This window comes from Miniopterus schreibersii (assembly GCF_964146895.1).
Source record: "Miniopterus schreibersii genome assembly, chromosome: 1".
Lineage (NCBI taxonomy): Eukaryota > Metazoa > Chordata > Mammalia > Chiroptera > Miniopteridae > Miniopterus > Miniopterus schreibersii.
In genome coordinates, this window is record NC_138101.1 from 144270307 (window position 1) to 144291839 (window position 21533).

Genomic DNA, 21533 nt, shown 5'->3' on the forward strand with positions numbered 1-21533 from the left:
TAAGGCATTGAAGGTGAAAGATCAATAAAATAAAAAATAAAAAATTCTATGTCAAAAAAGGAATATTGCTAAAACAAAAAGACCAGACAACAGGCTAGGACAAAAATTTGCAGCATATATGGCAAAAGACTTAAAGGTTGATTACATAAAACAAATTCACACAAATTGGTAAAAAAACACACGCAAGATCTCATTTGATAAAAGGGCAAAAGATATAACAACTGACAAGAGAATATAAATAAGTGGGAAACTGTTCTGCTACATTAACAATCAAAGCCTTTTTACTCATTAAAAATGTCAGGTGATTCAATATTATTTTATATTGGTTTCAGGTAGACATTTATATAATTTATGAAGTGATCCCCCCCAATAAGCCTAGTACCCACCTGGCACAATACATAATTGTTACAATATTGTTGACTATATTCCTATGCTCTACTTTACATCCCTGTGACTATTTTGTAACTACCGATTTGTGCTTCTTAATCCCTTCACCTTTTTCATCCCACCCCCCCAAACCCCTTCCCTTTTGGCAGCCTGATCAGTCTGTTTTCTGTATCTATGAGTCTGTTTCTGTTTTGTTTGTTTATTTTGTTCTTTAGATTCCACATGTAAGTGAAATCATACGGTATTTCTTTCCAAAAATACTAAAATTTACGCATTCTCAGAAAACTTTTTAAAAAGCTAATTTTGTGAGTTGATGGATTTGTTAATTAGCTTAGTTGTGGAAATCTTTTCAACATGTATAGAGTATACCAAACATCATGGTGTAAAATTTAAACAAAAATATATTATGATTTTATTTGTCAGTTATACTTCCATAAAGCTAAATCCAATAAAAATAACATTATAAAACAATAAAAAGTGTCAGGTGACATTTTCATACCCACTTAATTAGTAATAAGAGTATTTTTATATGATACTACCCAGTGCTTGCAATTTTGTGAAACTGAATCACCTTATGCTGCTAAGGCAAAAGATATTGCTACCTCAAAAAGGAAAAAAGCACTCACAACCTCAAATCCTACTTCTAGGAGTTATTTCTAAAAAGACAATGCAAAAGATGGGCGAAGCAACATCTGTATGAACAGGTAATGTTACAAGCATTATTTGTAACAATGCAGTTTTGGAAACAATGCAGAATTCTTTCAACAGCAAAAATAATGTATTTTTCATTCAACTGATAGAGTATTATGAAATCCTTACAAATTATAATTTTGAAAGGCACCCAGCAACATGGAAAAACACTATTAACAATTTTTAGGTAATAAAAGCTATGAAAGTGTATTATAACTATGTTAAATATATACACGAAAAGAAGCTTGGAGGAGGAAGAGACAAATGATGATCTCTGCAAGTACTAAGAATATCCACTACTGGGCAAGTGGATCAGATCTGAGACCAAGGTTAGTCAGCAGAGGTGCTGCCCAAGAGGCCCAGTCAGGAGCCAACTGCCCCCTAGACAACAATGCCACCAGCACACATCCTGCTGCCACTGGAAAGGATCCACTTGTGCCTTATCTTTCCTACTGGACTGCTCTTTGAGAGAGGAATTCCTGTCTGATTAGTTCTGGTTGGGCCCAGCAGAGTGCACTGAACTCTCTAGGAGCTCAGCATATATTTGTGGGATGAATAAATTCAAAGGTAGTAGCTTCATTAGGATTGAATTTAAACCTTTTGGACTGGGGTTCAAGTATCATTGGTATATAGACAAATAATCAAATTACTATAAAAGTTCTATCTTATTCCAGTGTCTTTTCAAAGAACTGGTGGTACACTGAAAATAAATGCCCCTTTGAGTTCATTCAAAGGAAGGACAGTAGATATTTATGGATTTCAGGTTTCCCAGCTTCCATATCCCTTTTTAACAGCAACTTATTTCCTTTTGGCAAGCTCCCTCTTCCACAGCAGGTGTAGTCTTGGTGAGAGAACAGTTCTGGGCACCTACCTTTGCCTTCAGAAGCAGAGAGGGGCCACAAACTCTTACAGGGAGTGAGATTATGACCTAATCCTGGACAATCAGAGCCCCTTGATCTTGAGAAAGTGACTCAAGGATGACAAGCAGCGCAGCACACACCAACATATATCCCACCCATCCTCTTATGTTATGTGGGCACTCATCCATCAGGCAGGTCTGTGTTCCCTGGCCTTAAGCCTGGAAGGATCCTTGTACATCAGCAGAATATGGCAGAAGGACAGTCATAAAAGGCAATGAGGCTTCCACTTAGGTCTGTTGTATTGCTCACTCTGCATGCGGACACTCAAGCAGCTTTGCAGAAAGACCAACTTGGTAAGAACTGGAGCCCGCAGTCTACAACCAGCACCAACTTGTCAGCTATAAGAGTGAGTCACCTTAAAAGTAAATCCTCCTGCCCAGTCAAGACTTCAGATGACAGTAGCCAAGCTCAGATACAACTGCAAATGCATGAGAGACCCCAAGCAAGAACTGCCCAGCTGAGCCTTCCCAAATTTCTAACCAACAGATACCAAGAGAGAAAACAGATAATTTGTTATTTTAAGCCACTAAGTTTTGGGGTGGTTTGTTACATGGCATTAGACAGTAATATAAGCTGGTAGGGGGCAATTTTTATTGAGGATGCAACAATAGGAGAGGTGGTGGCAGTGGCTAAGGAAGTGGCTGTGCCAGTGAAGGACTGCCCAGCCTGTCCACACAACAGAAGGATTACAGTAGTTCAGCTTCCTGTTTCCTGCTGGGAGGTCCTCCGGAGTTCCCTTGTTCCTATCATTCCTGAGCCTGACCCCCCATTAATTTTGCAGGTCCCTCTACCTGCCATTCCCCTTATTTTCCAATAAACCATGTCTAATTTATCCAGATACTGCTTAAATTATCCAGAATTGGTCTCCACTGCTGGCAGCCAAGAACCTTAACTGTTACAGGGAGTTATCATAGCTCATTATTGGTCAAGGTTGAGGGAAGGTGGAAAAAGGGCAACACAAAGAGGAGAAAAGAGTCTAACCAAGGATATACAGATTGGTCCTAAAGTCTGGGACTTTTGTCTAGAATAGCATTCACCAAACACTCGATTATCCAATACACATTTGTTGAACTGAGTAACTTTCTGTTACCTTTCTCTAATGGCAATGGCAAATCATCCTGGAAAACTGGAAGTCTGTATTTATAGGCGAGACCAGGTTCATAAGATTAGGACTATAAATATCTCACCACCATAGTCACCTGCAGGACCCTATTAGATATTAGGATCAATGTAGATAAGCATAAACATTCCCCTTTCTCAGAAGTCTGGTATCATTTTTCCTGGTCCTTTCATTTCCCCTCCCTCTGGTAGTTCCTATCCCAAGGCTGTGCCCACTTGTTACCTGTGCCAAGCTTAGCAAAGACCTGCATGGACTCATCAAAACGCTTCTGGCAGAAGAGGTTGAAGGCATACAAATTCTTGATGTGATGGATCTGCTGTTGCTTTTCGCTGTCGGAATCATCTTTCATTTCCTAATAAGAGAGCAGAGTAGGTAAGAGCTCACTCACTCAACAAATATTTACTCAGTACACACTAGGTGATAAACTATATCCTAACAGGCACAAATTCAACGTGTACAGGCAGCCACATGGTATCTGCCCTTACAGTCTAACCTTAAGACTGGTAAGCAACTATGCAATTAAAATACAACAGGGTTTCTACAAAATATACCTGACGAGAATTCCTGAGAACTACCAAGGCCATAAAACATAAAGGACTAAGAAACTGTCACAGATCAGAGGGCACTAAGGACACAGGACAACAAAATGCAATGTGATTTCTGGATTTGAACCTAGAACAGAAGAAAGGAACATTAATGGAAAAACTGGAAAAATATGAATAAAGTCTAGAATTTAATTTAACAACAAAAATAATAAAAACCAAAACAAAAGAGGGTAAGAGTGGTGACAGAAGCACCTGAGAGGGGTATGCAGCACCTGAGAGCGGGTCTGGGGAGGGCTCTCGGGAGAATATAAACTAAGACATAAAGAATGAGCTGGAGCCAGGCAGGTGACGGATGGGAGGGAAGAGAGAGGGATTGTTCCGAGCAGAGAACAGCACATGTGAAAGGCCCTAAAATACCAGAGAGGGAACACAGCGTGCTCAAGGAATAAAAGACACTTTACACAGCTGGCAGTTAGCAAAGGTCCTGCTCAGAGCTATTTATTATCTCTGTATCTTCCTTACAACCTTCCTCCCACTTGTCTCCTTTTTAACCAATCTTTACTATATTTAAATTCTTCTTTCAAAATGTCTTTCTTTTTTTTCTCTTCCTTTCCTCTTTTTATTGCCATCACCCTAGTCCAGATCACCGTCAACATGTGGCAGCACCTGGTCTCAGCCCTCCAGCTTGGTGCATTATAGGCTTTCAGACCTGGTGTAGCTCCCTTATCCAGCTTATTCCCAGACAATCAAGCCACACCCTCCACCCCAGTCTGGATGGGCTCCAACATCCTGGAGACACTTATTACCACCTCTTCAACTTCCTGAGGCTCCTCAATGCTCTCTGTTTCCTGCTCCTGATTTCACCTGTCCTTAAAGGTCCAACCTTAGGGTGCCTTTTCTGGCCCTCAGGGGACAGTCCTTTCTCTCACATTTTGTTCCACATTCTGTGAACACTGACGTTTAGTATATTATTACCCTCTGAAAGTTAAACATACAGTCTTTGATTTACTTAAATAAAAGAGAGATTCCTCAAGAACTAAGATGTTGTTAACCAACCTTCTTCCATCATAGGAGAGACCACCTAGTAAGTACAAGCCTAGAAAAGAGAAGAAAAAATGGAAACCCACTTTCACCTTCCCTACTGAAGATTAAACAGAAAACCTGCATCAGGAAGAGCATTGAAAAGACCTGAGACCTTCATGTTAAGAAAAATATAGATACTAGAAAAGCTATACACTGCACGATACCCCCTTTTATTAAGTTCAAAACTAAATACATATTCTAGCCTGGCTGGTGTGGCTAAGTGGTTGAGCATCGACCTATGATCCAGGAGATCACGGTTCGATTCCTGGTCAGGGTACATGCCCGGGTTGCAGGCTCGATCCTTAGCAGGGGGCAGCCGATCAATGACTCTCATCACTGATGTTTCTCTCTCTCTCTCCCTTCCTCTCTCTGAAATCAATAAAGATATATAAAAAACAAAAAACCTAAATACATATTCTAGCACACCTATATGTAAAAGATTAAACAAAAAAATTTAAAGGGCATGATAAACAAAAATTTTAGATAATTGCTGTGTCTGGAGAAGAGACAGAGGGACGGGATGGACAAAAACATACAGGGTTATCAGTTCTTTTTTTTGGGTAGCAAGATGGTTCATGGGTATTCATTAATTTAAAAATAAAAAGAAAAGAATATAGGGCAATGCATGAGGGGAATGTAACAGAGTAGTAAGATGCTGAAATTAAATGTCCCAAGAAAGAAATAATTTTTATGGGATATTAAACATGCCTGACTATTAAGACTGGATTTTCATTTTAAATACAGAATTCATACATCCAAAATAAATTGTTCTTCAAGAGTATCCACCATATGTGGTTATGAGCATATGTATACCAAAATCTGTGACTATTGCTTTCCTTTCAGAAGTAATTTATAAGATACTCCAGAAATTAAGTTTTCCTACTATTGTTTTCATAAACACTTCTCTTTTACCAAATTACCACCATCTGGTTTAACGACTAGGAAACGCTCAGAATGACTTTTGGTTGTTTCCTAACATCAAATCCACCCACTACAGATGATAGTAATTACCACCGGGGATGTTTAAAAGAACAAGACAAGCCTCGAAAGTCAGTGTCCAAGAAGTCTGGGGCAATGGGATCATCACTGGCACCAGAGAACGGTCACTATGTTACCATGAACATCATCCTATGCAAACATTCAAGGAGAGGGACAGTCATAAATATAAAAGTGCAGCCCTGCTGAATGCAGTAATCTGCAGCGGTAGCAGAACACCTAAGAAGGAAGGCCTGCTTGTCCAAGCACAGCAGTCCGCCGCTGAAAGGGATGCTGAGAGGCCCTCTAGTGGCTGCATTCAACCAGTGTCACTTTACTCCAACGTAGACCATATCTATTACTTTATTCTATTAATTCTATGAGGTACATAATTATAATTGACATCCATTCTATATTTGCAAACTGAAAAAATGAAATCACTTAAAGTGATTTTACATAGATACTTTGCGGCAGAGTCAGACCCTGAATCCAAGCCCTCAGAATTTCATCTTTTTACCAGTAGAAACCAAATATGAAAAACTCAACCCAAACTACCTGTTTTGGAGAACAATGAGAAAGGCATACTCACACACAAATCTTAGAAACAAGACTTACTGCAAGTTGCAAAGCCAATTCAAACTGTTTGTCCTGGAGCAGCTGTTGAATTTGGGTTGCCATGGGGACAGGAATGAGTCTCCAAACAAAATGATTGCTGGCCACATAGATAATGTTTGATCTGGAGGCAGGAATAAGAATATCAGCAAAACAGCACAGGTTTTATGATGTCATAGGAGACTTAAACACTCTGTAATGACTCAGTAAAGGAAGAAATTCCTTACCCTCCTGAGGTGATGAAACGGGGCCTCTGCAATTCAATGCTCTGAACCAGAAGCCTCGGCTCGAGTGTTCGGATCTCCACATACCGAGGCAACACGGCAATGATGTAGGGAGGCTGGTGCTCTGTGCAAAAGAGAACATGTTGAGTTCTGATCTAAGGCTTTAAGTTTATGGACTATCAGTTGCCCATTTCAAAGCTGCATTTAAACAGGATCTCCAAAAAGCCCACAGGTCAAATACCAAGCCAGGATCCTACAACGTGAAGTACAAAGACAAAAGAATAGTTTGCCTGAGTGATGCTAAGAGAAATCCCTTGCACAAAAAGAATGCACACAGCTTCGCTGAGAGTGACCTGATCCCATTCCTACCATTTCTCCCAAAGAACTGGGTGGAAACTTCACTTGCTCCTTTCTCATCAGTCACAAAGTGAAGCAAGAGGAGGGCACCTTCTTTTTTCCCTAAAATTATGCTAAAGAAAGAGATCCCCATTTCTGATCAGTGTTGCTTCTGCCTGAGATTTCCACAGGGATGAGATGCAAAACTCCACTTGGCATTTGATGGCTCAGAGAAGGCAGCTGGATTGCCTCCTCAGTGCATCTGTTTTCTACCACTTACATGAGGTACCTAGAGTGTCAAATTCATAGAAACAAAGTAGAACGGTTATTGCCAAGGGCTAGGGGAAGTGGGGAATGTGTTGTTGTCTAACAGGTATAGAGTTTCAGTTTTGCAAGATGAAAAAGTTCTGAAATCTGTTGCATGACAATGTGAATATAGGTACCACTACTGAACTGTACACTTAAAAAATGGTCAAGAAGGTAGATTTTATGTTGTTTTTTTATTACAATTAAAAATAAAATTTAAAGAAATTAGTAAAAATGAACCACTAGACATAACTGTCATATAGACATTTAACCTCAAAGAAAATATTCACAAGAATAGCTTCTTCATTGTGGCTAACTTGCTATGAATTAATTTTCCCCATTATCTATTTTCTGATAAAAAGCTTTTTACTTTATATTTGAAATTTATACTCTAAATGAATAGTACAATAAAATTTTAAAGCCCAAAGGGAACTCAGAAATGAGGAAACTGAAGCCTAAGTAGTATTTCCATCAGTTTGAATGTTATTGCTATTATGCTTTTATTTTTCATCTTGCCAAAAAATATACTTTAAAAACATATTTTTTTGTATTGGATTTTTAAATTTTCTTTTTAATGCTAGCCTCATTTTAAAAAGCTAGTACAATTTCCCTTAGTGTTTTTGTATAAATATGTAAAGTTTCTCTGTCCTTTTTTAATCTGAATAAGTATAGCCTGGCCAGCATGACTCAGTGGTTGAGCATCAACCTATGACCCAGGAGATCGAGGTCTGATTCCCTATCAGGGCACATGCCTGGGTTGCGGGCTTGATCCCCAGTAGGGGGCGTGCAGGAGGCAGCCACTCAATGACTCTCCCATCACTGTTTCTCCTTCTCTTTCCTCTCTCTCTCCTCTCTCCCTGCTGAAATCAACAATTTTTGAATGAACCACTAGACATAACTGCCATATAGACATTTGAAATAAAAAAATTTTTTTTTTAAAAAGGTCCATTTTTTTTTTTTTTTTTAAATAATCTATAATAGAAACCCTGCTGGTTGTCATATCTCATTTGTTCAGTCTCCCCAACTCTTCAGCAGTGTTTCTCAAACACAGTTAAGATGGTCTGGATCTCTTTGTATCTTCAAAACTTGGCAGAGTGGCTAGTGTGCAGCAGGCATATAACAACTGGCTGGCAAGGCCATGTTTCAAGAGCTTCCCAGAGTGGATCAAGACACAAGCCCAGAGCTCAGAGAGCCCCTACACGTGCAGAAAGATAACTCACTGCACCCAGTGGGGCCGTGTGGGTGCTGTGGTAGGCTCTGCGGCAAGGACTCTGGAAGCACCAAGGGGGAAGTGGCTGACTCTGCCTGCAGGTCAGAGAAGATTCCATAGAGGAAGTGCCACTGTACGGGCCTTGTCATATAAGCAGGACGCTGCTGGGTGAGAAGAAAGGAAAAGGCAACAGTACAGACAATGGCAATGAGGGGGGAGTCCAAGATGTCTGGAGCCTGGGTGAAGTAGTAAAGATGGGAGTAGAAATATAAATGAAATTTAAAATGTATGCCATTTTAAGAAGTTAGTCTTCCTCCTACCAGATGGTGAGCCTCCCACCCTACCCAGAAAGAATGTCCTCTCCTTCAGTATGTTAAGGCACAGAAACACTTTTTTTTTTCTTTTTTCTTTTTTAATATATCTTTATTGATTTCAGAGAGAGGAGAGGAGAGGGAGAGAGAGAGATAGAAACATCAATGATGAGAGAGTCATTGATCGAGCCCACAACCCAGGCATGTGCCCTGACCAGGAACCGAACCCCGATCGCCTGGATCCCAGGTCGATGCTCAACCACTGAGCCACGCCCGGCCGGGCAGGCCCAGAAACACTTCTGAGAAATAATGCTGAAGGCACTGGGCACTAACAAAGGTTTTAAAACATGATCTCATACTGGGGAATGAGAAACATACTTTAAGCATATTACACATACCTTCATCTAAGCTACCAACGCTCTTCTAAAAGGAAAACAAGGCCCCTGGAACACTGTGAAGCTTCTTGTGAAGCTCTTACCCCTCAAACTCATTAATATGCATAATCCTGGGCCTTATAAAATATTACCCTTTGGATTTATCTTCCTCCTGCTCAAACCACCATGGGAACAGCCACCTTAGAACTTGATGCTTTCATCAAAACACTACAACTGAGGAATCTACTGGCCTCTCCACCCTTCGCATGGGCCTCTAACAACTGGCCCTAATATTCCCCCATAATTCAGACCACCTGTTCTAGCGAGTGCAGTTTCTGCCATGCCCTCTCACAGATCAGCATGTCTTCTACATTTCTACTCATTTTTCAAATTATTCCTTCTACCTAGAGTGAAAGGGAATTTTTCTTAAAGCCAGATCCTAAACTAAACTCCCTGCCAGTCTACTGCAATCTTACCGATATAATGAAACTACTTCCTGACTAATAAATAATGAACTGCTGAATCTCAAGTCATCCCATTTAACACATTAAGCAGTGCCTTAGGTAGCTTTGTCTCTTTATCCAAAATTTAATTTTTGTCTCCAGAGCTAGAGTCCTTAAAGTTTGCAGGCCCCATTCCACAGCAGTAACTATTATTAAAATGCTCATTTTTCCAACTGGCAATACCTCCGCAGAGAGCTGGGAGCCTGAGGCAGGTGTGGGACAGAGACACCTAATGTGTAGGACAGAGGCTGACACCTAAACACAGTCTGTACCTCTAAGCTACAAAAACAGCAGCAATAACTACCACATAAAATTCCTTCAATACTGAATTACATGTATTACAGAAATGAATAAGGAATTTCCACTATTTGGCAGAGGACACAATAAAACCATTAAAAAAGAATTAAGAAGTAAAAATAACAGTAGATAATTACTTCTAAAATGTATAATTCTGTTTAGATTTTCCTCCCTCTGGGGCAAGAATCAGCTTCCTACAAAAATCAGAATATTTGCCCTACCCAGTTTGGCTCAGTGGTTAGAGAGTCAGCCTGCAGACTGAAGGGCATAGGTTTGATTCTGGCCAGGGCACGTACCTCGGTTGCAGGCTAGATCCCAGGCCCTGGCTGGGTGCATGCCAGAGGCAACCGATCAATGTGTCCCTCTCACTTCAATGTTCTCTCTCCCTCCTTCCCTCCCTCCCTTTCACTCTCTAAAAATCAATGGAAAAAATATCCCCAGGTGAGGATTAAAACACATACACAAAGCCAGAATATCTCATTTTCAATAACCCTACAACAGTCATCTACTTATAAGAAGGGGAACTGAGAATGAATGACACTATAAACCACAGCCTGCTAAAGCTAAGAATGGGATTCCATTCTCAGAAGATGGCATACAGCTCCAGCCCAAAGGGGGCAACAGCAGCTACTGTTGGTCTCACCCATGGCCACTGGTATGTCAGTCCAATTCAGAGCACATTTCTGTGTGCAGATCCCTTCCTCATTGAGCACCACGGTGAGATCATCCTGACCCACGGCCACTTTTCCGTCCGCCAGAGGGGCAACTAAGGGCTCCAGCTGTTTTCCTGTTGGAAAGAGCTCTTTGATAGACCCCTTTCCATCCACCTATGGGAAGACACAAAGTGAGTCACCCAGCATTCTCTGGCCAGAGGCATGAAAAACTCAAGATAAAACCCAAAACCTACAGAAACCAATAATAATCCTTGTTTGGCATACGGAAATAGATAACAAATACAGTCTGTTATGGAAAATTTTGTCACCACTATGTAGAACCAGTTCTCTTTTTCTCTAAGAGACATGCATCTAGCCTGGCAAATAATGTCTAGTGCTGACCAGGATGAAGAGCAACTGGAACTCTCACATTCTGCCCGTGAGAATGCAAAAGGGTACAGCCGTTCTGTCAGTTTCTTTTAAAGCTACATAAACACTTATGATGTAACCTAGCAATCCCATTACTACCCATTTGCCCAAGAGAAATGAAAACTTACTTTCATTACACAAAAACTTATATGCAAATGTTTATAGCAGCTTTATCAGAATGGCTAAAAATTGGAAATAACTTTGCCTTTCAACTGATGAATGAATAAAGCTGTAGTACATTCATACCATAGAATACTAATCAGCTATAGAAAAGAAGATATTGACACAACACAGATGAATGTCAAACGCATTATGCTAATCATGTACATGATTCCATTTATATGAAATTCTGGCAAACGTAAAACTATAAGAGACAAAGAACAGATTACTAGAGGGTGAGTGTAGGAGGAGGGGTTGACCTCAGAGGGGCAGCATGAGGGAATTTCTGGGGTGATGGAACTGTTCTAAATCTTGATTGTGGTGGTAGTTACAGAACTCTGGGCAATTTGTCAAAACTCAGAACTGTACATCAAAGAGAATAATTTTTACTGTATATAAACAAATGAGTAACTTTTAAATATCCTGGTCCCATAGCAAGATTTCCCACCCTCAAATGACTCTACCCTTAAAAGGGAGATGGAAGCCTGGCTGGCATGGCTCAGTGGTTGAGCACCAACCTATGAGCCAAGAGGTCACGGATGTCAGGTGATAAAAATACTCCAAGTTCTGGCTATCTCCCATCCCTTACAGACTTCTCTTGGCACCTATATGCCCAGATGCTATTCAGTCACTTGCACAACAGTGACTCCTTAAAGAGTTTACAACTCTGATGCTGATAAAACTAGGATATTCCAACAATATAAATATGGAACAAATAATATATTAACTAGATAAACAATGAAGAGCTAACACAGTGGGGGTAGGGAAGGGGGGAGGTGGGGAGAAAGGTTTCTAGAACTGCCAACACTGGATTATGAGAGGGGTATGAAGCTAAGAAATTTAGATGATTTATTAAATGAATGGTTTATCAACCTTTTTCTATAGTTGTGTGCAAACAGTGCGCATACTGAAGAAAAAAGAGCAATGTTGTGGATAATTACTGCTTAGGTAAAAAAAAAGCAGGTTATATTACATAGTATAACATATGTAATACCCATATGCATATAATATGGTATATTTATAAATAAGGTGGAAAACCATATACCAAAGGGTTAACAGTGACTATTTTTGAGTGGAGGGATTATGGATGATTTGTGCCTCTTTTATTTTCCTTATCTATATTTTCTTATTTTCTATAATAAACACATTTGGCTTTTGAAGTTTAGAAAAACAAAACAGTGAAGATAATTTTTAAAACTCATATACTAAAAGATTGGGGGGGGGAGCAGAAATCTCAAAGTCTTAAAAATACTTAAGGTAATACTAAAATAGCAGTCCACAACAATGCTGTTGGACAGAGGCAAGGAGCTCTAAAGATCTGTTACAATAATTAGGTACAGGATATGGATAATTCATTATGTAGAGAACTGAGAGTTGACTCTGCCTGGCTTAAGATACACAGGCATCTTATTTGTGGAAGATGCTGAGAGCATGAAAAATAACTAAATATACAAATACAAACCGTGTTATGCCAAAAACTCTTGACTTATAATTCAGAAGCACACAATCATCTTCCCCAACGGAAATTGATGATATTTGCAAAATAATAATTTTTACCCTTATTAGATAGTAGTCTCTCTTGAAACCCACACAGATGGAATTTTCACACCATGCCATGGACTTGGGCACATCTGGTACACTAAAGTCCCCCTGAAGAAAGACAGCAAGAGTTCAATTGGAAAGATGTTAAAAGAAAAAACTGCACGACGTTCCTGTTATTCCTTCCCCGTTCTGCAAAATCACCCGCATTCTCACCTGAATTCAATTCTATACGCACAAGACCTGGAAACCACCCATAATAAAAATACAGCCAGTCCTTGAATAACGTCATTTCATTCAACATCGTTTTGTTATAATGTCAACAAGATGCTGTAGGAATTTAACTCGTTTATATCAATTAGCCTATTTTGTTATATGTCGTTTTGCTTAAAGTTGCAGAACCTATCAACTACGTTACATGAGGACTTCCTGTTAAGTCACCCAAATACTGGACAATGTGCATTTGAAAACCCACTTTGAAATAAACCAACCTTTACAGACTTTGTACAACTGTATTACTGCTGCCTCTGAAGAGCACAAGACTTTGACCAGTGGGCAGGAAGAAGCTCTCAGGTACAGAGCATTCATCTGAAGAAAACTCCAACTGGGATCCTGACCTTCACTACAACTGAACCGCTCGTCTTTCAAGCTGCAGGTCAACTCTAGCAGCACATCCTACCCAACCCATGGACCAGGTAACAGTGGACTTTACCTGCAATTCATGAAACTCCCTGTCCTTCCAGAAATAGAGCTGCAGCTTCTTTTTCACAGCTACACACATCCGCAACACCTCCTCACCAGTCTCTATGTGCTGGGAAGACACACCCAGAGCAAATGAGGATGCGCACACAATGACTCTATAACTGAACAACAACTAGGTTAGAGAGCTTCTACCTTGCAATGGCTACCAATCTGAAAACCCCCTGTAATACAGTCATATAGCCAGGCAAGCTAAGCTGAGGAACGCTGGTGTCTAAGGTGAGCTCAGAAACAATGGGCTGAGGAGCACTTCCTCGCCAAGGTCTGCCGGTCAAAGGCCCTTGCACCGGCAACTCTTGTGGACATTCTCACTCGGAGAGGACAATCCCGGGGCAGGCCTTCACCTATACAACCGCTTCCCTCTTCCTCCCCCTAAATGCTTCTCGCTCCTGGCTGTCCATACATGCTGGGTCAGAGATCAGCATGTGTCAGTGGCCACTTTCAATCCTTTAAAGGAGTTGGGGGAAAGAAAACATCGACGCATAAAACAGTGCAGTGTCAATGCAGTTCAGCAATGCTAAAGAGTGATCAGAGTTGGGAGTAAGGCAGATTTTGAAGAATGTGTGATAAATTAGCAAAAATAAGGAGAAATGTCTTTCCTGAATGTCAAAAACTCTCCTAAAGACAAAGGCCACAATGATATGCTTAGAACAAGAGTCAATTTAATGTCTCATAGTTATGTTCATGGTACTGCTACAGGTTTGATTTCCTAGTAAAGGTATGTCCATGACAGGTGTTTTTATTTTTATTCTTGGTTAGTTGCCTCCTGCCATACAGATGTCTGGTGCTCTAATTAGCACACATACCAGGAATGCAAATGTTTCAACCTCGGACTACATATGAGGGGAAAACTCCTCTAATGCAATCCAAAATCAAATATTCTCTTTGGAGTCTCTGCTGGGTTTGGATATCAATGTTATTCTTCCCATCTAAAGGTAGAAATGATAGAGGAAAGGCTGTATTTATTGAAGCACAAAATCGAATTTCATCTTGCCAACACTTACCTGGAGGTCACATGTGAACAACGATGCTCCCTTTGCCTTTGAAACCGTAGTGATTTGTTGAAATGTTAATAGGTCATGGACATAAATATTATTTTCTGTTTAGAAGGAGACAAAAAATCACAATAAATTATCACAATTCTCTAGTACAGCCACCTTCAAGATAAAAACACACACAAACAAACAATAAAACTATAACTACCAAAGGAACCAAATGGCAAATGTTGGTAAAAGATGGACCTTCAGTTTCACTAACAATGATTTATTCTGGTCTATTACGAAACATTGAAGAGGTCACTCAGCCTTCCGAACTTGGATATTTTGTTCCTGTAAACTGGGGCTGGCTTGAATAAAAGAGCTCTTTCACTTCCAAAGCACTCTTACACTGTTTCTCAAGTCTGGAAATTTGTGATGCAATATTTGTATAAGAAATGGTTTTCAAAGCTACTTACATTAGGAGGCTCCAATAAGAGAAAGGAAACCCCCTGCAGATTTTGTACAAACCCATTGCAAGAATTTCTTTTCTAGCAAAGCAAGCAAAATAATTTCACTCAGGCCTCCTAACTTTTGTCATGAAGATTTAGTTACTTTCAATGTTCCCTCTCTCAACCCAGAATCTAAGTTTAAAATGATTCTACTATTTGGGCACTGGGCTTAACAGTACTGAGTGTGCAGCAAGTTTCTAGTCGTCTGCTTGCCAAGAAAGTCCTCACTGGCTGCCTTCCATGAAGCTGTGGCTTTCACACAAGGCCCTGAAGAGTCTGGCCCAGATCTGTCTTTCACTTGTCTCTTGCCACTCTCCACCACATAACCTAAGTCTGGCCAGTCTCAGGGCCTTTGCTTAAGCTGTTCCCTCCACCTATAATGCTCTGCCTACCACTTTCTTTCTGTCAAAATCCTAATCATCCACTAGATAATGTTGTCCCTCCCATTACTAAGGTCCCACAACACTTTTTATAACTTTCCATGGTAACTTACCACACTGTATCATGATTACTTTGTCATTTCAGTCTCACAATCAGAACACAAGATAGAACCCATGTCTCATTCAACTCGGTATCCCCAAGGCCTAGAGTAGGGCTCAATGAATATTTGCTCAATTACTGAATGAATGAATGAATGAATGAGTGAATAAAGTTGACACTCCTTGGAGAACAAAGCTCAAGTTTATGGAGGATGCTGTTGCCTTAGTTACCTGTGTAGCCTGTTATATCTTGTTTGGAACATGTCAGTTTCATTGTTAAGTAATGGCTATCAAATTAACTATGAAAGGATTAATTAGGTCATAGTTTATGTTTTTTGACACATGAAATACAATCATAATCCCTTTTCTTACCTAACAAGCTGACTAGAATCTTAAACTGGGAAACGACATGGATCTGGAAAAGAGCAAATCATTAGACTCAATTAAACATTCCTGACAAGGGTTAGCAAACATTCATTTAACTACAGTCCTAAAAAGGGACTAAAGAACCTGTACCAATGACAGGGATCTGACTTATGAATTAGAGGACAGAGCAGTGGATTCAAAGAGTTAAATAATGTGACCAAAGTTCTAGCTTTGCCAGGGTCTGTAGAAATCAAGTATAAATGTAGCAACCACCACAGCCACCTACCTACCTGTTGAATCTTTTTGGAGAAGTTCTTATTGGATTTCTCTAGTGTCACTTCAAACCTGTTGCAGCCTATGGAAAAGAAACAAACACAGTTCCAAACACAGGAATACAATATAAAAATTACAACACAAAATGCTGCTCCATACTGCTCTCCTACATGAGAGTCTTTTAAAAAATCTTACAAGACTAGAAGTCAGAGATGTAAAAGAGCCAGCTGTCCTTATTGCGTATAGTAAGTTGCTTTCAACTCCAATTTTAGAGCAGAGGGCTTCATGCACTTCCACTTGGCATTAGAGACAGCATCACACCACAGTTTACTGAAGCTGCAAGGTACTTGTGAATCTGAAGATCTTATCCTACAAAATAGTACCTTGGCAAAGTATTTCGCAAAAAAAAAGAGTGTAAAAAGTAACAGTCAAATGTAAGAGCTCAAGCAATGAAACCCAGCCCAAAGCATCCTTAGATCCAGACCCAACTAAATCCCAGCTGTTACCCAATGTCCTGGGACAGAGCAAACACACTCAACACCATCCCCACAGCTAAAGTAATTTAGTGCATCTACACTTACTGCCACTTTCAGGTGATGCCACAGCGGCTGGCACTGTTGCAAGAAAGGGGGAAAAGTTATATACCATAAAAACATGTGAAGCCAGCCTTGCTGGGATGACAAAAATATTCAGCCTCAAAAGTCACCAAAGAGTCAAAAAGAAAATAATAATAACAGCAGCTATCATTAATTGGGTTTTAAAATTTAAGTGTTTTCAGTAACCTCCCAACTAACCCCAAGAAACAGGTATTATTATTCCAATTTCATATCTGAGGGGCCTCATGGGTCAAGCAGTTAGGTAGCAGCCCAGGGAAAGGCGATCCAGAAACAAGCTCGGGGCTGATGGGCAGCCCACGCCCCGAGCCCACACCTGCCCCCTGCCTCCCAGCTCCTGGAGAAACTGCTCACACTGCTGACCCCAGCTGCGCCCCACACCCAGGAGGGCTCCTGCCCCCCCAAAGTCAGTGGAGATTCTCTGAGGCAGCCACAAGGGCCCATGCTACCAAAGCTGGTCATACTTCCTCCGTGTGTAACTCAGCAGAGAAGATGAAGAAGGGGTCGTGAAGTTTCAGGAGATTCACAAACATGCCCTGTACCCTGCCATTATATTTCATAAGAAAAAGAATAATTCGGCCACTTCCTGCTTGACAGAGAGTTCAAATAGAGAGTTCTCTGTTTGAAAAGGGCTTTATTATTACTTGGAACAATTTTCTTTATAAGCAGAATGCTCTAGGGCAAAGATTCTAAAACCATTTTGGTTTTAAGACCCCTTCATAATCTTAAAAATTATTGAGGACCCCAAAACTTTTATGTGGGTTATAGCTATCAAAGTTTGCCATACTAGAAATTAAAACTGAAAAAATTATGCCCTGGCCAGTGTGCTTCATTTGGTTGGGTGTCGTCCCATGGGCCATGAGACTGCCAGTTTGATTTCTGGTCAGGGCACAAGCCTGGGTTTCAGGCTCGACTCCCTGTGGGGGGCATGCAGGAGGCAACCCACGGATGTTGCACTTTCACATCGATGTTGCTCTCTCTCTCCCTCTCCAAAAGTCAATATACTATTCTATTAAAAAAAAAAAACTAAAAAAAAATTTAAATATGTTATTTACTAACTCAAAAATAACGGTGATAAACCCATTACATTTAGCATGAATAACATACTTTAATGAAAAAACTTTTTTCAAATTAAAACAAATGCACTGTTTTACATTTTTGCAAATCCCTTTAATGTCTGGACTAACAGAAGACAGCTGGACTCTCAATCTGTTTCTGCATTTAATCTGTTTTGATACACTGCTTTGGTTGAAGTATAGGACAAAAATCTGTCCTCACATGGGCAATATAGGTAGACAAGGGAAGAATATTTTAACAGCTTTTCCAGATTAGTCATGATCATCTTTGATACTATACCCAAACTTGACAAATAAAGTTTTTTACAATGTGGAATCTGAAACCTATTAATGAACTTCTCTTTAAAGTTCAGTGGTCTATCTTACACTTTGAATGGATCTTTTATTCATGATTTAGAAACTGCATGCCCTGGAAAATATTGGTTTACTGAGTTATGCAGATTTTCCAAATGCTGGCACATTTCGTTACAGGATATATTTTTTAAAATCATACTCATTATTCCCCCCAATCTCATGAGAGAAAACTTTAGTATTGAGAAGCTGTCAAGCTCATGGGGGTGGGTACAAGTTTTCCACAATTCTAATTCTCTCTCAAAAGCTCTAACTTTATCATTAGCAACAAAAATTGTCAGTTGTTTTCTTTGAAGTGACAGACTGCCTTTGCTCATTTTAGAAAAAATATCTACCAGATACCCAACTGGTCTGAAAGACCATAGTCTACCTATCAGTCATTCTTTCAAGCAAAAATGATGCTCCATGAAAAAAAGTGGCCAGTTTGGCTCATAACTCAAACACACAAACCCAGACAGCAGCTGTGCTTCATGCCTTGGCACCCTATAGAAGAGAGTCATGTGAACTTCCCATGACATCACAGAGATTATTAAAAAGATGTGTTCTCATAGGTCAGGATATAATAAAATGAAGAATTTTTACTGTCTCACAAAGAACATTCTTAAGTGAAACCAGCTTTTAAAAAAAAAAACAAACCACTGCGAGTGCACACTGGAGAACACAACTCCTAGCACAGTTTGGTACCAACAAGTTTGCTGATCACTATCTTGAACTTGTGCTAAGGGGCCAGCAGTTTTAGCTGCCATTATTTTTTTTACCATCAGTGCAAATGTAAATAATTGTTGGTGAAAAAAACAATAATGTTTTAGGGTTACCATGAACTCAGTTTTGACCTTGTAGATCCTCTGAAAGGATCTTGGGGACCACACTTTGAGAACCACTGCTCTAGGCAGACAGCACCACCGAAGGAAACCTAAAGCTGTTAAGACCTTAGATGTGCACTAATCTAACCTCTTTGTTTAAGACATGAGTAGAATGAAGCCTGGAGACTTTTTTGAGTTCAAAGGAGATGGCTCACGTCAGATCTGAACCCAGTCCCCTTAATCCCAGCCTTTCCATGACATCTTGTTACCCGCTTCCTTTCCTCAGGAAGACAGTCTAGTTGCAGACCTATCCAGGCTTGGAATATCTCAGATTTAAAAACCGAGTTAGTTTATGGCTGATTCACAGAGGCCCAGGTCTAGTGCTGGCCCAAAAACAAACCAGAACTAAACTGCTCTCTAAGCGTATAGGAAGAAGTTTCTAATCAGAGTCTGATTTTCTAATAGTCTAAGGTAGGTTAATATTGCTATTCATGTTGCCAGTGGGGAAACTGAGGCCTAGGAAGATTAACTAACTTGTCAAAGGTTACATGGTTGAAATGATCACAGGGCAAAACTGTCACCACCAGGGTTCCAAGTCAGATTAACACTAATATTTTCAGTTTGAGTCTATGCTATGTTGAAAGATTTATTTTTATAGTCTAGTTTTCAATTCCTCATCATTTATACATAAATGGTATATTAAACAAGTCACTTTATTATAGTATTCAACATTTGATGGTACAAAGAACTGATTCTCTGTTCGTGGAAAAGAATACTAGGCTCTTATCTCCATGTTCTGCACAGTATCTGAACCCAAAATAAAGAGTCAAAACACAGCTGCTGAATGCTGAACAAACTCCAAGGCAAGCTTAATTTTCAAATTACAGACTGGGTAGATGCCGCAGAATGCAAATATTCTGGCTCTGAGAACTAAAAATTTAAAGCAAGAGCCAGCAAAGTACTGTCCATGGGTCAAATCCAACCCTTGACATGTTTTTGTAAATAAAGTTTTATTGGAACATAGCCACACCCCTTATTTACATATTGTCTACGGCTGCCTTTTTGCTACAACAGCAGAGTTGAGTGGTCACAACAGCATCTAATGACCTGCAAAGCCTAACGTATTTACTATTTTGTCCTTTTTTGGAACAAGTTTGCTGATCCCTGATTTAAACTAAAGTTGAAACACTTAGAAATGAAATAAACACTGTTTTGAACTTACGGTTTCTCTTCTTACCACACCACAGCAGGTGCCTTTCTCTTCCTACTGCACCAGTGAAGGGCAGAATATGCCACCTCAAAATATGCTACTTTGGCTTAAGAATTATTTTGAGCTGAAGGCAACTGAGAAGAAGCAAGTACAAGAAAAGCTCTCTCTGCTCTCCTCCTATTTGCCTAAAAGCAGGACATAAATTTACAAAGCTGTCTCTCCTCCCCTCTCTATCAGGAAGGACAGAACTTAATCAATGGAAACAACTCAAGACCCTTATCAGCCCAGAGATGGCAGTAGAGGAATCTACATAATAAACTTATCTCCAATTACATCCCCCATATATTTGCTTTGCCACAATTTGTCACTCTAGCAACTCAAAAGTCCTTTTCCTTTGTCTGGTCACTTCTCTAAAAATGTGTTGTGTGCTTGTTAGGATGATACAAAGGCCCAAGTTCTAATCACCCCTTTGCCTCATTCGTCTCTGAGTGCTCTCATGTGCCGTACAATGCACCAGGTAATAAACCTCCACTTGTTTTTCTCTTGTTAATCCGGTTTTTGTCTGTCTAATTTACAGGTCCCTGGCTGATGAACCTAAAATGAGTAGAGGGAAAAAGAATTTTTCTCCTTCCCTACACCAGTAAGATGTTCTTCCCCTCCAATGTTACCTTTGCTCTAGGTTCTGAAGACTCTATTTCCATCTTCCCTTAAGCTACTTACTACAGAAAGTTATTAGGTTGCAAGCTATGACATTTTGCTTTTTCTAACATGGTCAAATAATGGCAATTTCATATGGTTCAAGGGGCTGTGGCATGAACAGATTTCTACAGACCTGAAGCTCCAGGGCACAATACCCAAACAGATCAATTTTCCATAAAGAGGGTGGAGAAATAAAATTAGGAAAAGGAAATGACGTGCTTTTTCTGTTAGAGGGTACTCTAGCAGAATCAATTTCACATACTTTTTACTTACTAGTCTACATTTTTACTGACAAAGTCACATTTGATTAGAACTTTCGTTTTTAAAGTCCTTTCAAACATTTTATTGTATCTGACACCAACAAATTTGTGAGAAAACCAGTTTATGGAAAAGAAAAATGACATTGGAAAGGACCTACTCAGTCAAATAGCCAAACACAAAGCTGGACTCAAACCCAGGTCCTTTTCCTCCCAGTTTACCCGTCGTAAGGTAATAAGGTCTTTTAAATCAATGGTTCCTGATTTCTTTCCCTACTACTACATCACTTAAAGAAAAATCTTATTCCCATCAGTAATATTTCTTATTTCTGGCAGTGAGTCTCCAAAAACTGAGGAGGGGTAGAACATCTAGTCCCCTCTGACCCAACCCCACCCCGCAAACCCCATGGCATATGGGCAGTGAAAATTTTTTTAAAACCTGGAGATTCTTGCCTGGCCAGATGTGGCTCAGTGGTTGAGCACCAAC

General features: G+C 39.9%; 1 protein-coding gene across 4 annotated transcripts in view; it reads right to left on the bottom strand.

The window, feature by feature from the left end:
• Positions 1 to 21533, bottom strand: part of VPS39 (VPS39 subunit of HOPS complex) — a 39151-nt gene that overhangs the window by 9502 nt on the left and 8116 nt on the right. For 3 of the 4 annotated variants that reach the window (XM_081153683.1, XM_081153682.1, XM_081153681.1), the window contains exons 3-11: positions 16054 to 16118; positions 15770 to 15812; positions 14437 to 14531; positions 13386 to 13484; positions 12692 to 12784; positions 10537 to 10720; positions 6560 to 6680; positions 6336 to 6456; positions 3340 to 3469 (exon numbers count right to left, since the gene is read on the bottom strand). In XM_081153683.1, coding sequence (XP_081009809.1) covers positions 3340 to 3469; positions 6336 to 6456; positions 6560 to 6680; positions 10537 to 10720; positions 12692 to 12784; positions 13386 to 13484; positions 14437 to 14531; positions 15770 to 15812; positions 16054 to 16118 — 951 coding nt within the window. Of the gene's footprint in view, positions 1 to 3339; positions 3470 to 6335; positions 6457 to 6559; positions 6681 to 10536; positions 10721 to 12691; positions 12785 to 13385; positions 13485 to 14436; positions 14532 to 15769; positions 15813 to 16053; positions 16119 to 16231; positions 16408 to 21533 lie in introns of those variants that run through there. The other variant, XM_081153684.1, reaches the window with a different exon arrangement.